Here is an 18,907-nt window from a genome sequence, read left to right as displayed (position 1 = left end):
GTGTGTGTGCAGTGTGGCTGCATGTCAGAGCATGTATTGGGTGTATGATATTTATTTTTAATACAACTTACACATCCCCCCCCCCAAAAAAAAAAAACAACGGTGCAAAGTATTGCACATTTATGACCTCTTATGTGCTTTTTGTTCAGTTATGTGCAATCAGCTCTGCATCTCTGAAACAAGCAAACACAAAATCAATGGCTTAGTTTACTGTCATGCAATACTGCTTGCAAACTGTGCTGCCTGATATCATATAGTTTTACACAGTTAATAATAGAAACAATAAGCTGCTATCAATATGAAATTCTACAATTCTGATGAAACCCCTGTTCTCTATTTCCCCAGTATGAATTCAAGGCCAAGAACATCAAGAAGAAGAAGGTCAGCATCGTGGTGTCTGTGGACGGGGTGAAGGTGATGCTGAGGAAGAAACAGAAGGTAAGTCACAAACTGACACACTTGAAAATGAATAAGCATCTCTTTCTGGATTCAAAAAATAAAAAGTCTGTTTTTCTCATTTTTTTGCTCATTCACTGTTAGAAAGTGTAACTTTTATGATGTATGTTGCCTTATCAGTGCTTTAGCTCAATAACGTGTCTTACCCACAGAGAAAAGAGTGGACATGGGACGAGAGCAAGATGCTGATCATGCAAGATCCCATATATAGGTCAGTCATACCTCTCAAACCTCATGACATTTGCTAACACTGTACAGAGAAAAAAAAAAGGTTTCGTATTTTTTCAAATTGCTTTGTATACCTAGGGGAATAAACTGCTAAACTGATATTGGTCCCATTCTGTTCCTTAGCCTCTATATGTTCATGTTGGCTTTAAGTAGAGTAATTACTGTGACTGTACTGCAGGTACGACATACTTTAACTCAGCCTCTGAGGATAAAGCTTGCATTTGCTTTGGATGCCATCCCATGTACTTTAGCATGCAGGGCTAATGTGCATATATGTAGGGTACTGTAGGTGCCAAATGCATTCACAATCATGATGCAGTGCACTGAATAATCTATAGCTTGTTCATGTAGTAGGTTGAGCATATGTAAGTGTACTTTTGAATATGTGATTTTTCCAGGTGATGCATCCTACTTATTTTAGATTTATCTGAACAGCAACATTTTTAGTTTTTTTTTTTTTTTGTGCCCAAGGATATTGCATTCAATACAGCCTCAACATCCCACAAACCTCCCTGTTTGCATGGTGCCTATCCTCAACGGGCCTGTGAAGCTGTCAGTTACTGTTTGACAGCTCAGAGCAATTAAACAGTAAGGTGTCAAAATGGTGCAACCTGCCAAGTGAAGAGCACAGCCGAAAAAAGCACTTTCACGAAGCAAAGCAGCATCCCATGAAGGGAACCATGCGAATTCAATTTAATTATACATGCTGATGTTTTATGAGTTAGTGTGCGGTAGAGATATACACTCTGAATCACTTGATTCTAAGTTGTGAATTGTCCCAATTATATTGCCTGGATCCCTACAGGGGACGCTTTAGTGTGTAGCAGTGGTGCCGGATAAATGGTCAACCCTGCATCAGAGTGTGTGTGTGTGTGTGTGTGTCAGGGTTGCTGTAAAGGACAGAATACATGAACAGTATAACACACAGAGAGAATACACTGTAGAGCAGTGGCCTTTATTTATATAAATATTATTCTGTAAATATTTTGTGTTTGAATTATTTTATATCTTCATTAGGTTGGCACTTTCTTCTCATTTCTTTGTTGTGTTTCAAAGTAAAAGGTCATTGTGGAGAAAGTGATGGTGAACAAAGTGGTGGATCTTTTCTTTTCTTTACATTTGTTTGACTTTGTCGTGTTTTGCAGGATTTTCTACGTCTCTCATGACTCCCAGGACCTAAAGATTTTCAGCTACATCGCGAGAGATGGGTCCAATAATTCCTTCAGATGTAATGTCTTCAAGTCAAAGAAGAAGGTATAAGCATACATGTTTGTTTGTTTTTGTAAATTGGGCTAATGGCTAGCCTTGCTCTGTCCAAAGCTAAAACAAATCCTGGTACCAGGGCCTAGTCGACTCTCTAATTAACACATTTCATGTCCGGGCAAGGACACCTCTTTCATCCTTCTTCATCTTGAAGCTAAGCTAAGTAGCTCCCTTCTGTAGCTTCATATTTAATGGGCCGACATCTCACTCCCAAGATGTTAATCTATTCCCTTAACATTTAACTACTGATACAGACCTGCTAAATATTAAATATCACTTTTCTGGGGAGTAGGCTTCATGCTCAACTTGGCTGCTCCGCTTATGTTTCATCAGCCCTGAGAGTCCCTGTTAAAAAAAAAAAAAAAAGTGAAAATGAAACTGTCGGTTATCATGCATACAGGGAGAAACCAATCACCAGCTACAGCTGCGTCAGTAGTGCTGCATTACATCACTTCGATTAGATTTCTCCCTGTAACTTAAAACTTCGCTGCTCATATTTAGCCTTGATTTATATCTCCAGTTGAATACAGCAGGCGAATAGTAAACGATGACAAGCATTGCAGGCAGAATTCAATGTCTTATGCTTCTTTTTCTCTCCAGCTGTTTCCCCTTTTTCTCTTCTTTTTTCTCAGAAACTAATTTCATGTATTTTGTTAACTCAGTAAAAAAAGGTTCTGGTCTAAAATTCAATATCCACTGGCTTTGAAATCCATCAGCTTAGCACTGCAGATCTGTAGCCCTGCACTGAATGCAGAATAGATGCACACAAGGACAAAATGACATCACACATGGCAAGACACCTTTCTTTGTAGTTTTAAGCTGTATGACTGCAAGTTGCTGCTGACTTGACTCACGCATCTGGTATTGTCAGTCAGCTGTAATGAGAAATGTTCCATAGAAGTGATATGATTAATCTCTGAGCCGCGGGTATTCAACTGTGTGCCAACAAAAGCTGAGGGCATGCATGCTTTCAGTCTATCTACAGCAAGTGATCTCACTGATAAACTCTCACTCGTAAACAGTGAAATGACTCGCTGTGGTGTTTGCTAATCATTGAATACAATCTCCTCTAACCGTTGACCTTTTATCTCACACTCTGCCCTCTGTGTGTTTCTCTCTCCCTCACCTGACAGACACAGGCTATGCGTATTGTGCGGACAGTAGGTCAGGCCTTTGAAGTGTGCCATAAGCTCAGTCTGGAGCACGCTGAGCAGGATGCTGACGGCCAGGCGGACGGAGAAAGTGACAAGTCCACAGAGGAGTCCAGCAGTAATGGTCTGTGTGAAAGGGGCTTATGTGTTTCATCTCAGACATTAAAGTAGACGAAGAAGAAACACATTTTAAATCATTATATCAATACCGTTAAAATAAGGGGTTGCATTTTGGCGAGACCAGTTGAGAAACACTCCTCTATATGACCTGTAAAAGCAAAAAAGACCATAAGCTGAAAAGAGAAAACAGTACTTACGGACAAAATCAGCAGAGAGATAAGGTCACGCGTTGATCACAGCGGGCGCTCGAATCTACTCACTTTGTTTGTCGCCCTGATGTTCCCAGACTTTAATACACATGTATGACCATTTTTAATGACAGAAACACAAATCATGGGAATTGAGACTTGATGTGACAGACGTGATAGCACAATTCATAAATAATATTTAAAAAAGAAAATGTGTTTCAACCGATGCTTTCTTCACTTCTTTATCGTTTTTCACAGTGAAAATGTCTTTCAGGAAAACTTAACGATAAATCAAAACACAAACTTTACCAGAAAATATTTATCATGTAGTGTTAATGTGGAGAACTTGGTGTTTATGAGTTCTTATTTGTCATTTTGGATGCACAAGGTTGATCTCTCTCCTGGCTAAAGCTCCACCTTGCTTGTTGAATGTGATTACACGCCTTCTTAAAGCCAATTTGGAACCATGAACTCTCTTCGAGTCGTGCAAATCATGACGCTGATCAAACGGCAACAACACAGAAGTCCTGCTACGCTGGAATGTAAACAGATTTACATGACAACATGAATCTAACCTTGATCGGCGTGTTTTCTGAGGTGTCACTCTGTGAAGAGCACTGAAGTATAAATGTGTGTCAGGAAGTGTAAAATGCTGTTTGTGTGTGTGCGTGTGTTTAAAGTTGAGAATACATTTTGGGTTTTGTTGTCTAAATGTAGGCAACCATGTTTGTTTGAGTTTTGTTTTTAGTCCCATATCAAACTTCAAATTTATGACAGCTGCAATGTTAACCAGCACTAAAAAAAGTGTCATTAGAAAAGAAATGAAATGCCACAGTTTGAATTACACGATGTCAGTTTGGTGTTATTCTGAACGCAAACTGGGACACAGCTCAAACAAACATGCGGGGAAAAAAAGTGAACTATCTACAACCCCAGAGGTAATGACACTGTTTGCTTGTTGACTTCTCGTGATTCTCTGCAGGTCGTAAACTGACAGGGGCAGAGCAAGGGGAGGAAGAGGAGGAGAGCAAAAACGGAGAGGCAGACCCCTCAGTCGGCACCTCGGTGTGTGAAAAAGCAGTCAGTGAAATCCTGCAGAGTCTGGCCGAACTACACGTAGTCAAACCTGGACAGACCATCATAGTAAGATACTGCGACACACACACACACACACACACACACACACACACACACAATTGGACATTGCAATGCTGAGGCCAAGCAGGTTGTTATATGAATCCTGTATTGTTCTTGGTTAATAAGAGCCTGTCTCTTTCCCAAATAATAATGCAAAGGTATTCAGAACATTTCTCTCTTATATAAAAACAACTTTATCAAACTTTTTAAACATTGTTAATCATTTTATTCCTACCGCTGTCTGCACATCTGGAAGGCTCTGCTGCATGTGCTGCTGAGGGTAACGGACATGAGGAAATGAATCGTCTGCTAGAATCAGATAAAAGTATACAGTATATCGGCACACATTGGGAATAACGTAGACTGGTACATCCTTGATAGGCCAGTACAAGCCCAATGATACTGGTGTAGCATTATATCAACGGGGCTCTATATGTGGATGCCTAAAAACACCTACGACAATTAGTTATTTATACATACAGTGTATATTTCTTTAGCTCATAGTTAGTTTATGAATTATGTTTTTTTTTTTTTTTACTACTTAGCTTTCTCTTCTCGGCTGAATTCCTTTCAGGCTCCTTGAACTGCTAAGCACTACATCAACAACATTTAAGTGAAGACTCACAGACACAACTCTCGTCATGAACAGTTCTTCAGCAATTCTTGTGACAGTTTCTTTTCGGTGAATGTTCCTCTTTTATTCATGACATAAGCAGTAGGGGATGTGTTAGCAGCAGCATCCACCTTGTAGTGATCACAGGTTGCTTTGCCCCAGACCTCTCTCACCTTGAAGCTGGAGCAGGACTCTGCCTCTGCTTTGATTCATTGCTTTGGCTTTAGTCGTGTTCTGATGCTATTACCCAGGCAATCTACTGCCAAACGGCTCATTGAACTTAGAAAGCAACAGTAAAGTGCTTTGTCATCTACTGCAGTACCTGACCAGATCATCGACTGCAGCAATCTTAAGCTGGCAACAGAGACTGTAGGTGTAAACTCACCTGAGACTCTCGCACGATCTACAGAGACCACGTTTCATTTTCTCTGCATTCGAGAAGTGTAGTCAGAATTTTAAGCCTGCATAAAGTTATGGAAACAGTGATTATCTTTCAGGAAAATGTTGACAGTGGCGGGATGAAAAGATGTACACAAGGTTTTGTCATGATGTGTTCATTTGGATTTGTCACTACAGCAAGTGTGGGAGAGTCAGTGTTTAGAAGGCTGCTAAAAGAGAGCGAGAGAGAGAGAGAGAGAGAGAGTGGGATTGGATTGGGGGAACTTGAATATTCCTGCTGGCTCTGAAATGGGGCCACCTAATCCCAGCAAAAACCCCAGTCTGTTCCCTTTGATTTTCTGAAAAACGCCACCATAATCCCATTGAGGGGTTCATGAACATCTGCTCCATGGAGATAAGAGAAAAAAACGAGAGAAGGAAAGAAGACTGAGGAGAACAGAAAGAGATCACGTACAGGAACAAAATAAAGAAAAGTGCTTTATAGAAGTTTACATTTTATTGTGTCTAATTTACTCATTCATATTAAATAAATAACTTAAACTCAAACCAAGTTGTTTATAGCTTTAATCTGTTTATGAGGTTGTTGTGTTTGTCTTTTAAATGTCAGAATATTTTGTTGTTGTTTTTTGAAAAGCCTCTACGTGTTTCTCAGAGCCTAGGATCACGTCAAAGGTGCATATTTTGTTAAACCAACATTTCTTAAGGCGAAGATTTAATTGGAGGCACAATGCTATTAAAGAAGTAGACCCATGGGGCACCTAGTGGGTGGTTCACGCACCACATGCACGGAGGGTGCACTACTCGATGCGGGGGGCCCAGATTCTAATCCGACCTGTGGCCCCTTTCCCTTCTGTTATTCCCCACTCTCTCCCCCGGATAACTGACTCTTATCCATTGTCCTGTCTCTTAAACCCCCACCCCCATAAAAAAAATAATAAGTACACCCAAGAAGTTAGTCTTTGTGATAAATGGACATAGAATGGACAATGCATGTGACAGTACAATCTGACAGTGTCTAACAAAACTGCTTAGTCCAGCTTCCCTTTCTAGCACAAAGACGGTCACATCAAACCGCCTCTTGACCTTTACTGCAGCTGGGAGAGAATCTTATCGCTTACGTGCAGAATGAGAGAAAAGAAACTTGTAACAAACTCAGATAATCAACTTCTACGTGACTTTGTGGCTGCATCATTATCCGGCCAAACAGCCCATGGCTGTCATCACGTTTTGATTAAATTGTCAGAAAATCTTGATTGGCGATTTAAAAATATTTGACATTGCTTTTGACTTTGCTTTTTGTACCAACCAGACCAACCATACAGAGAAGCAGATTGTGCATTTCACTGGAAAAGCAACTAAAAGTCAGTCTGAGATTTATTCTTTCCTGGACTCTTGGTTTGTTTGCTCTCTCTCTTTTTCTCTCCCTCCGTCGACATCCCCTTTGTTCTTTTTGCCTCTGATGTCCTAACGGAATACCGAGCTCAGACAGGTAACAGGAGGTGTTTTTCTTCAGGGCTTCTCCTGGGAGATAGTAACCTGCTCAACCGAAGTTACATTGTGCAAGAGCAGGCGTTCAGGACACAGAGTGAGGACAAAAGATTCTCCCTGTGATATTGTTTTAGATGTTCATATTATGAGAAATAAATCATAGCTTTAGGGACTTTTAAAATGTTTAATGTCTTATTTAGGGAAGTTGATGATCTGAAGTAGAAGCCCGTCAAACGTTCAGTCCTGTAATTTACAGTGTGCAACGTCTCCTCCTAGTGGTGTGACGTGGAAATTACAACAGTCTGTAATCCACTGTATCAGAAGTTGTAAATCTGCATCACAGCTGGAGCAGTTCTTTGTGATAGAGATTACAGATGTAGATTCTGTTTGTTTATGTATGACTTGAAAGTACCTTAGATTATCTCTGAAGCCAATCCAAAGTCACACACACCTTCCACCTGCCTTTGTGATCACTGATGTTCCTGAAGATTAACACATAATTGGTTTCGGTTTATAGAGAAATGCTGCTTAAGATGAATTTTTGATCCAGAGATACGGTCATCTTAAAATCAAAGGACGAAGGACACTGGCTGAGATGAATTAAGTCTGATGAAGTGAATGTTTTGATGAGTCAAGGGCTCTTGTGAGGCATTACAGTGAGATTCCAGGGACTCCAGATCAGTGGGTCACAGTCCTGGTCTCAGGGCCTCGGATGGCTGGGTGGTTTCTGTCCTGCTCCTTTGTTAATTGGGTCCATTTCTGGTGTCCAAGTTCTAAATGTAGATTCTTTTATAAAGCAAAAATTTCACTTTTTTTCATAGGACCAACTTTGAACTTCATTGTTTTTTTTTGTGTTATTTATTGATTTGTGGTTACAATACATCGTGTTAACTTCCATTTCACTGTCATATTTATCATACATTCTTTGCTGTGTTTGTTTGTCTACGGTCAGGACTTAGATCGAAGGTCCCTCTTCACTGTGACATCCCAAGGTGTCGCTCCCAGCAGCCCTCGCTCTCCATCTCTCACCCCTCTGGCATCACAGCATTACCTGCAGCTCCTTCAGCAGCAGCTACAGCAGCAACAGCAGCACACACAGGTGGCTGTCGCACAGGTGAGAATCAGACACAGACTGTCATATGCAGAGTGACGGTTGTAAATACAACCACATTAAGACAAAATTGTAAAGAAACTGTCAGCCTTCTATTGTAGTACACATTCAATACGAGCTACGGTTTGATTCATATGAGGAGAAGTGTTTTCTGTTGTTCTGTCTATGAAATGTAAAAAAAAAAGTTTTAAAAGTTTGTTTAGTCAAATATGAAATCTTCCGATGTCTCCCTTTTTTTTCTTCTTTTTTTTTTAAACTAAATGTCAGAAAGGCTTAAGTTGTTCATTTTACCAGCAATAAACACATCTCAGTAGAACTTCAAGGACTATGTATATTGCCTGGCAAAGAAAGATGAAAATTATTTATTATAGCCAGGAAACTGGTTGAGACCAGGAAATTCTGTTTTCACTTTGCCCTTTGCTGTATTATACTTATGCTTCTGTCAGCCAGTTAATTGCCTCAACTAAGGCAATGTGGTATCATTAGTTTCACTGGTGGGATTAATGTTTCTCTAAGTCTCTGATCTTTTTAATGTTCCAGCTAATTTAAAATCTATGGTCTCTTAAGAGAGGGAATCCAAATAATCAATATCTGATAAATTACATCAGAAACTCACCTGCTTTCAGTAAAAGCCAGCAGCTTGTACCAATTATGTTTCCAGCTTACTCCGTCTCTGAGTTCAACTTCAGTAATTCCACCTGGATCTGACAGATTGATCCTGGCTCATGTTGTTGATTTACCTCAACCAATATGACATGAATTATTAACAATATAATTGGCTGCACTGTTTGTCTTTGACCAATGATTTCCACTAGGGGGCAGCACCAACATAGGAATGGAAAGAGAGTGCAACAAAATAGAACACAAGCAGTACTGATATTGAAATGCAGATTTGTAACAAAGCATCTCATTATATTCATCAAGCACCTTTTCTTTAACAACACTTCAGGAGATGCATATTGACAGATGCATATTTACATTAATATTTCTTTTCTTTTTTTTATGCGTTTGATTGTACCGCCAGGAAAAATGAACCCAGGAGTGGACTGTCTACTTTAAATGCCATACCATTATTATTGTTAGTCTCTGGCAAGGGATTATAGATTTGGACTGGGAAAAAAAAAAACTCAATGATTTAGACGAATACATAAGTCTAACTCAGCCATAAACAGGAAGCCTTTACAACATTTCATTCACTTTTTATTCACATTTTGTAAAAAAAAATTATTCAAAAAAGTAATCTGGAATCTCCTCACTCAAACAAACACATCTTGCACTTTGCGTCAATTCCAGGTGCAGCTCCTGAAGGATCAGATGGCAGCGGAGACGGCAGCCCGCATGGAGGCTCAGGCCCGCGTCCACCAGCTTCTGCTCCAGAACAGGGACCTGCTGCAGCACCTGGCCCTGCTGGTGAAGCAGCTGAAAGAGCTGGAGGCCCACTCTCCAAAAACAACACAAACACAACAGGAGCCTCTAGCTAACGGACACAGTAAGTGACTGCGGAGATGACGGGTAGGAACAGTGTAATCCCTTAGATGGACTCATGTCAGGTCAGATTCTTTCATGCTCTTCTTGTCATTGCTCACTCCCTTGTTTACGAGGGGAAGGTGTAATCAGTCATGACACAAACTATGACCCCTCACTGCATCCTGCCTGCGAACATTGTGAGCTGGTGTGATGGGGAACAAGCACAGCTGCCAGCATTTGAACCGCGCTCTGCAGGTGAACACTAGTGCTTTTCCCTGTACGCCACCTGGATGTCCTTTAATTAAGCATTTTGCTTTTATCTCAGAGAGAAGCAAAATGATGTTGGCCAGGTGCAAGTAGAACCTTTTTAAAGCTTTCTTTTATGTCTAAGATGTCATGATCAAAGTATCAAAGGAGGAGATCATCAAAGGCAAGTTTGTTTATTTAATCACCTTTTTAGATAAAAGGCAAATTAGTGCTTAAAAAGGTTAAAAAATACTCTCAAAACAAGACATTGAGAAAATGTTTTTAATATTATACCAATCAAACCATCAAAACAGATTGTATTTCAAAGACAACAAGATGTAAACTAAAACTAAAGGCAAAGTAAGCGAAAGGTAAATCCAGGTTAAATAGAACCCTGATTAAAATGTGCTGACAGTTTAAGCCATCTAGAGATATTCAGGAAGCTTTTTCCACAGGTGGGGATCAATGAAACTAAACTCTGCTTCACCTTTTTTGGTTTTGATCCTGAGAATGCTGAAAAAACAAGATGATCTGAAGGCTCTCAATGAGAAACAGGGTTCATATGCGGCGCTGGTGGCGCAGTGGTTAGTGCGTGAGCCCCATGTATAGAGGCTATAGTCCTCCAAGCGGGCGGCCCAGGTTCGCATCCCACCTGTGGCTCATTTCCCGCATGTCATTTCCCACTCTCTCTCTCTCCCTGTTTCCGACTCTATCCACTGTCCTATCTCTCCATTAAAGGCACAAAATGCCCAAAAATAAATCTTAAAAAAAAAAATATATATATATATATATTAGCCCCCATTACGGTTTAGTGCGTTATAGACACATAAAGGTATTTTAAAATCTATCCTTTAATACAGGAAGCCAATGCAGTTTAGAGGATACACTAGAATCACAATTCACGACTTATTAGAATACAAGGAGAACGTTTCTTTTTTTTTCTAGTCTTTTTTTTTTTTTTTTTTGAAGATTTAGTTAACAAAGGCATCTTTTTTCAATTCATCATTTTTTCAATTCAATATTAACCTCTCTAACATGTCGATAATTCCAGTTCTGATTGACTAAACACTTTACTGGTTTGTTAAAATCAAGTTGCATGCTAAATTAAATGATACATCCAAAAAGAGTCCACAGGCATTCTCGCAGCTCGGAGAGGCTGAGATGAGGCCGGCAATAAGTCATATTGAAACACATTTCTTATTAAAAAAAAAAAAGTTATGGTGTGCCTTCAGTTATGTTTCCTTGTGAATCCTTTAATGCAGGCACACAATTTCCTACATCCAGAGATGTAAGATATTTAGATATTTAATTGTGGACATTTAAGGGTCACGAGTTCAATCCTAAGAATCTGATTTGTAACACATTCTACATTTAAGAAGATTTTACATTTAGTTTTTGTTAACACACTCCGAATGTGTATTAATAGTTACCAGTTCTATTGTCCTGGACTGTACTGTGTTTCTAATAAATCCCCCACAGCCTCATCTCTGTGCCTCATAATACCCCACGCTTAATGTAATACAGTCCAGTAGGTCAACGCCAGTGCACACAGAAAGCTCAATAATACACATTTAGTTAGAATAATACCGTCCTGACAGTGTAATCACATCTGAACATTCATAATCTTAAGTTTAAGATATACGGCTGCAATTAGATTTGACTGGTTTACCATTATAAAATTGCCACCGAGCGTGTTATAAAATGTATTTTCTGCCGCAGTTGTGTCAATTTCAGAACAGAATAAGATTATTGATCTCACTTTGAAGTGATTGTTGCGATTTAACAAAAGCTTCATAATCAACTCGAGGGCCCCGCATTGTGTTAACAGCACGCTCACTCTGCCTAACACAATGTGTGTAATTAACACAGTTTCCAAAACAAGAGCCTCTATGGAGTGCAGCAGGGAGGACTTATTTTTTGTAGGCAATCCCGGAAGTTAGCATCGCCTGGGTTCTATTGACAAAAAGCCTACTGGGTTTGTTTTCATGTCAAATGCTAATGTAAGGCTATAAAGAAACTACACCACGGTCAACTGACTTCAACGTCACCACCGCTAAGCTTCCACCCAGTAGATGAGGCTACATGTTCAGCGTGATGATGTTTAATGTTACCAACAAACTCTGCAGTCAGAGTTAGCCAGTTGTTAGCAACAACCTTTTGGAAGACGTGAAAAAGCTTCAAAATTGCGGCTCTTACAGATGTAATTTTTGTTCTAGAAAAAAAATGTTTAAATCTCTTAAGCTTGTGTTTACCACAGACATTATTTCTGGCATCTAACCAAAAACTAATTCAAAAACCCCATGGACTTCAAGACAGCTAAAATGCTAATTCATTCCTGGGTTTTAGGACTCATTACTGCAGAACTTTACATACTTAACTTATAAAAGATTATATAATATAATGGATTTAAGCCATTTTTTTCACATTATCTCACACTCCTATGCTCAGAGAGAGTTTTGATGGTGTTAACATTTTTATTTTGGAAAAAAACATAAACACACACCTTTCTCCCACAGGAGGGTTTTTGGAGGAGAAATTTATTTATAGCGGTCAAAAAAGACAGTCTGCCAAATATCAATGAATAAGCGCACACACACACACACACACACACACACACACATATATATACTGAAGAGAGCTGTGTGTCAGTTTGTGTTTATTCTGTCTACATACTGAATGTGTTTTCCCATGTGTCTGGAAATAACACATCATGGTACATGCTTGAATTAATCATGTTAGTCCCTTTGATAGGAAATGCTAATCTTGCTAATCTCAAACATGGCTAGGTTAAATGCTGCCACTGGAATCTTGCCATATGCTCTTTTCTGTAATGAAAGTCAGCACGTCTTTGGAAGAAAAAACAAAAAGGCCAACACGTTTATCGGTTCCTCTTCTCCATATCTTAACTTGTTTGTAATTTTGTTGAATTTTTCTTCTTTCAGGTGATCAGCAGTCATCCAGCAGCCCTGTCTCTACATCAGCAAAGTCTCTGTCTCTGAATCTGAAGAATCACTACAGCCAGACTCTGGACCAGCTCATCACCTCCACCCCTGCCTGGCCGCTCCAAACCTCACCCCTCTCCCCCTCCACGGTGGACAGCGCCGAGTCCTACTTGAACCTGCTTAACCTGGAGAACAGCACCAAACCGGAAGCCTCAGTCAACGGAGACCTGGACCCCTTCATCCGGGCTAACGTGACAGCAGACAACAAGGAGAGCTCGTGTAATGAGATCGTCCCGTTCACGCTGAGGAACTCTGCCAACATGGATGAGAAGTAAGACGGCTCTTTATGTGTTTATTACAAGATGATTGTTAATACTGTACCAGCAGTCAGTCCGGTGGCAGCATGTAATGAAGTTGTTTTATATTAAAGGAAAAGTTCTAACTTATATTTCTTGGGCTTTTTTAGCCTTAGAACCAAATTTCGAGGGGGAAACTCACCTTTGCCTGAAGCAATTTTCCATGTCATAATGCATCAGAGCTGTTGGGAGTTTGGAAGCTGCTTACAGGATCCTCCAGTGTTTTTTGCTCTTTGGGTAATATGACGCAGGAGATGTCCTGAGGATTTAGGTATTTTTAGTTGTTTTCACACATGCAGTCCTGAAAACTTGAAAAACTGAAAAATCTCAGGAGGTTACCATGACAGAAAAAAAGGCACTGCAGAATTCATAGATGGCGTACAATTGATAAATTGATACACAGTAATGAGTATAGAAGAACATACCGTCAAGCAGAAAAATAGAATAAAGCAGCAACATTATGTGCAAGATCATCGCTCTGGGTGCACCAATGTCATCACCCCCTCCGGTGAATTTACCTGACTTTAACTCCAACGTTCACACATTGGCTCAACCTGACTGGGCAGGAATAATCCCAGGTGAAGTGTGGGTGAAAAATCTAGCCATTTGTGTTCACACTTGCAGCTCACACCAAAACATTTTTGGGAACTTTCTGGAGTTTTGTGCATGTGTGAAAACACCATTAGGGCATAAGGAACCAATAAACTCCATAAACTTTTATTATACATCTATGCACTCAACAAAGGGGAAATATTGAAGGCGCAACGTTAGAAAGTTTTATGAATCAATTTTGTCCCTCAAAATGAAATCTGTCTGGCATCTATTTGAGGGTTAGTGATGATTGGTTGTCTAGTTTGCATGAACTCTTTTTGGACGCTACTATTATACTTCCTTACCCATGGATTCACTGACTTTGCCATGAGATTTAACTTGAGCGCCATTCTTTAGCCTAAATCCATCTATATCTGGGCACAGTAGCACTATTAAAAGTATGCTGAATTACATACAGCTGCTCCAGTAAGCAGTGTACCCACAGGCGTAAACCATTAAACAAAGAAAATGTAAAAAAAAAAAAAAAAAAAACATGATGATACTGAGGTAAGTTCTGCAGTTATTAAGGAGCATCATTTCCCAAGAATTTCTAAAGATGTCTTTCTACTAGGGAGAAATTATTTTCCAAAATGTTGAACTACTCCCCTAATGGTCTATTCCTAATGTTGTACCAGTCAGTTAGTGTCTAAGGTTACAAGGCCACACCGTTATACACACACACACACACACATAGTGACACACAGCCTGTAGCTTTTAGTGTTATTAGCGTAGAAGTGCTCAGCTCAGCAGAAACAGCCTCCAGCTAATGAAAGTGTGACTGTAATCTCGGCATTACAGAACAAGGAACGAGGTTCGAAAGAAAGAGGTTTGGGGTTAGACAGGCAAAGAAAGGATCAGGGTTTGAAGTATGAAGAGGGAATCACGGCAGCTTAAAAGAAAGAATGAAACATGGAAACTCCATCAGCTGTAACTCGGTCCCGGAGTCTATGTTTCATTGAGCAACTTCTTTTAAGAAGCTGTTAAAACACGTGTCGAGGGAGTAAAGGGAGTAAATGTCATCATTTTCTTTGGAATAATTTATACGGAGTGCTTTTCAAGAATGTTTGAAGCTCTATTTATCCCTTTCTCACGGGGTTTATGTCGTAAAGTGCTTTCCCAGACTTGACTTTCTCCTTAATGTTTGAATGTTATGTTACACAGCTTAGAGATACACAAGCAGCTTATACCTTGAAAACACATACGTACATGTATATGAAGCCTCAGCATGTAATGCCTTTTTAAATGAGCTTTTTAATGAGCTTTTAATCGCCATCACAAAGACCAGCCTTAGTGAAGGGGGAAATAACACTGATTACATGAGATCATGGAGGACAACAAACTCTTCAGTGATTGTCTTTTGTATCCCTCCTCCTTCTCTCTCTGTCAAAGCCTATCACTTAATTTGTCACTCTAGTCTTTGCGGTTTTCTCCCTCACATCAAAAATCCCGGAGGAGAGTGCTTTAAAGTTGGTTTCAGATAAGGAAGGAAGATAAGAAGTTAGAATCGACTCGGTGATGTAGTGGGTATTTGGCATTATTGCAACAGCTTATTTTGTGTCTGCTTTTTTTTTCCTTTTTTTTTTTCCGTGTGTATACAGTTTGTGTTTTTCTGCAGCCTTAAAACCATACAGCCAGAATCACATCCCGTGGTTTCCTGCAGCACAGACTCCCAGCCAATCACAGCTCTTATCCCTCTCCACAACCTGAAACTCTACCCAGCTACATATGTCCAAATATGTTTCCCCCCTTTTTTTCCCCCTTTTTGCACGAGCATGAAGGGAAGAAATGGAAACGCAAAAGAGGGACTTTACTCTCTTCCTTGTTACTCTAAATTTCCATTTGAGCATTCAGATAATGTGCCAGTCTGTTGGATGCAAAGCTTTAAACCCCCGTTTTTTTTTATCTTTATAGTCATTACATAACAACTTGCATTTCCTCTGCTCCTCCTGAGCTTCTCTGTGCCACTACATTTTTCCATTTGCTCTCTCAAAGGCTTTAAAAAAAAAAAAAGATGCTGAGAAATGAATGAGCCAGGACATTTAAATGTTTCCTTTTTAAAGTGACTTCCCCCTCTCTGCCATTCCCCCCCCCCCCCCCCCCCCTTTATTGACTTGGCCTCCTTTCCTCCATGACATCATCTTTCCATAAATAGTCATCATCTAATTTAAAGCTGGTTTTATAAACAAATAAATACAAACATAATGAAAGTCAGAGTATGACTGTAATAACTGCTTTTATGACTTTAAATTAACTCTAACCTTTCAGTCTTTAGAATGAAAGTAAAATAAAGCCAATGTGATTCAACTACATCATAATACATAATCTCAATAAATCATCAGAAAAATCTGGTTTGGAGCGATGGGAACGTCCGCTATATTGTGTTATGTCCAAACTCATATGCATTACCTTTGCTGCAGAAACACTCGTTATTCTCTGTCCCCAATAACAAAGCATTTTATTGCTTCCACTTGCCTTTGTTTTCTGGATTTCCCCTGCGAATCGATGTTTACAGCCAGCCTGACTGGCCTCATTTTATGTCCTGAGAACGAGCAGAGAGAGACTCCCCTGCCATCTTTTCATACTGTCTCGCCTCCTCCTCCCCTCCTCCTCGTCTTCATCCAGCCTTAGCTGACCTCCTCCCAGGTCCAGTCCTGGTCATGCAGAACAATGTGATCATCATCTTTCATCAGTGGTTCTTTTACGCTTTAAATCACACAGGCATTATCATCCAACGTGGATCATATGCATGTGTGCACATTAAGCTGGCTCGCCTACTCGAGCACTACATCAGTGCATATGGTATGTTGGCATTGTACCATGCCGACACAATATGTAGCTATGCTGTGAGTCACACTTTAAACCACAAACAGAAGAAGTGAAAGTAGGATCACAACAGAATATAATTGTACTTACTGTACACTTTCTGGACTATATATTTTGACCACTCTGTGAGTCATCAACCTCTTTATCACGCACAAGAAAACAAGCCAACAGCTGCTCTGTTTGCCTGTAAGATGTCACAACAGTGCTTTCATCAAAATGCATACATGTGCACAATCCAGCATTTGCTAGTAAGTACCAAACATAAAGTTCAGCTTATAGTGATGGGAAGATTATTGTTGAGGTGGGTATTTGAAGTATACTGTGTATAAAAGTGGACACAGCTAGGGTGACATCACCCAGCGGTTTATAGACTACTGTTTAGAAGCCTTGAGGCATTTTAGCTATCTGTTTAAGAGACAAAAGGGTGGGCTACATCTTGCTACAGTATAGCAAAGTTGCAGGTTGAAAAACTTGTCAATCCAAGTAGCCACAAACTACAAAAAACCCTACTTTACATTTCACTCTAAATGTGGCTATAGTTTACAAAATGCACATCATGCTATATTGAGGTGGATTTTAAACTAGGGAATTAGATCATAAACTCATAGGGAAATGTTCCCTTATAGGGGTTTCACACTTGCAGAAAACTCCTGAAAAAACTCCTGGAGATAATTATTTCCAGGAGCAGCTGTCGGTGTGAATGCAAACAGCTGAATCTGTCGCTCTGACTTCACCCAGAGTTTCTCCTGCCAGACCCCCAGTGCTTTTCCTCCGCAAGTCCGAGTGAGCTGATGTGAGAGCGCAGCAAGATATTATCCGGAGAATTTTACCTCGAGCCAATAGGAGGGGGGAGTGACGTTTCTATACTGTGACTGGAGTCAGTGCATCTACTGTCTGTACACGACCACAACGATCTCTGCACATGTAATTATTACGTCTGCATTACGTTTTCTGTTCGTCAGTATGTTGTTCTCCGCTCTTTTGTGGATAGTGTGATTCCGTCTAACTACACGTGACATTGATATAAAGGCAAATATTGTGATGTCTGGTTCTTTTACAAACGGCAGAAACGTGCGAGTCTGTCTGTGTAGACCAAACGTTAGCCTGAGTTTACTAAGACTCCCAAGGTGATTTTCAATGAAAACATCACCAAAAACAATTCAGTTTTATGGGCCACTGTCAATAAAAGGCAAGATGGAGAATTCACTGTTGGGAAAAAACAATGTCACAACAACACGACTCACTCTATCATGGTTTTAGCTCACAGCTGTGAAGTCGAAACATAAACTAACTACTCTGATTTCATCCTGGCTTTTTGAAGGCTCATGGGAGTTGTAGTTTTTATTGCCAGTTTCTCTTGCCAGACCCCCAGTATTTTTCCACCGCAAGTCCGAGCGAGCTGATGTGAGAGCGCAGCAAGATATTATCCGGAGAATTTTACCTCGAGCCAATAGGAGGGGGGAGTGACGTTTATATACTGTGACTGGAGTCAGTGCATCTACTGTCCAGTGTTTCCCCTAGGTTTACAGCGTTGGGGGGGGGGGAACACGCCGACACGCCGACACAAACACTTGAAGGAATCTTGGTGTTCATGGGTTACTTTTAATGACAGCTGTCCTTTTCTAGGTATCCTTAAATGACTTCTTTCCCTGATTTCAGACTCTATCCACTATCCTATCCCTACAATAAAAGGGACCTTGACCTTCGGGGGGGCGGGTCGCCGATAAAAAACGATCAGACTTTTTAAACATTTGAGCTAATGATGATGCTAGACCATTTATAACAATTCACTCTGAGGGGATTTTATCCTGTAGTTGTTGAGAAATGTCATTCAAAAGACACAAATCTGAACCTCGTATTGGCACTAAAAGAAATGAACGAAGCTCGGAAAATCCCGTGGAAAATGTTGTCTAGAAACATGAATACTGTATATGTGCAAAACTTTAAGGAAATACACGTCGAGAGAGATTTCTCAAGAGGCTTCCTGCTATAAACTGCAGCATGCCCACACAGAGCAGATCCAAACACATATGGTGGCCATGAACATCAAACTCCATATTATTCACCAGTGAGTCATGTTTTCCTTTGGCGAGGCATGGACTGCTCTCTCTCTCTCTCACACACTCGCTCGCTCTCTGGCTGAACTGAATGTTGCATAATCACATTTTCTGACCTATCAGGTGATCTTTCCTTCCCCTCTATCCTTCTTTTTGTTTCCCTCCTCATCATTAACATCATCATCTGTGTGTCAGAGCTCAACTGGCAGCCTCGTTAGCCGCTAATTTAATAGCAGAGATGTGATTGGAGCGTAATGGATGATTGATTCCA

General features: G+C 40.2%; 1 protein-coding gene across 1 annotated transcript in view; it reads left to right on the top strand.

Moving 5' to 3' along the window:
* si:dkey-34e4.1 (carboxyl-terminal PDZ ligand of neuronal nitric oxide synthase protein) overlaps nt 1–18,907 on the top strand; it is a 55,174-nt gene that overhangs the window by 29,255 nt on the left and 7,012 nt on the right. Inside the window, exons 3-10 of the mRNA XM_061062170.1 lie at nt 346–438; nt 609–667; nt 1,830–1,938; nt 3,081–3,222; nt 4,389–4,549; nt 7,996–8,157; nt 9,448–9,643; nt 12,810–13,140. Coding sequence (XP_060918153.1) covers nt 346–438; nt 609–667; nt 1,830–1,938; nt 3,081–3,222; nt 4,389–4,549; nt 7,996–8,157; nt 9,448–9,643; nt 12,810–13,140 — 1,253 coding nt within the window. The remainder of the gene's footprint in view (nt 1–345; nt 439–608; nt 668–1,829; nt 1,939–3,080; nt 3,223–4,388; nt 4,550–7,995; nt 8,158–9,447; nt 9,644–12,809; nt 13,141–18,907) is intronic.

This window comes from Labrus mixtus, chromosome 17, assembly GCF_963584025.1.
Source record: "Labrus mixtus chromosome 17, fLabMix1.1, whole genome shotgun sequence".
Taxonomy (NCBI): domain Eukaryota; kingdom Metazoa; phylum Chordata; class Actinopteri; order Labriformes; family Labridae; genus Labrus; species Labrus mixtus.
This window is presented reverse-complemented; position numbering and strand designations above follow the sequence as displayed.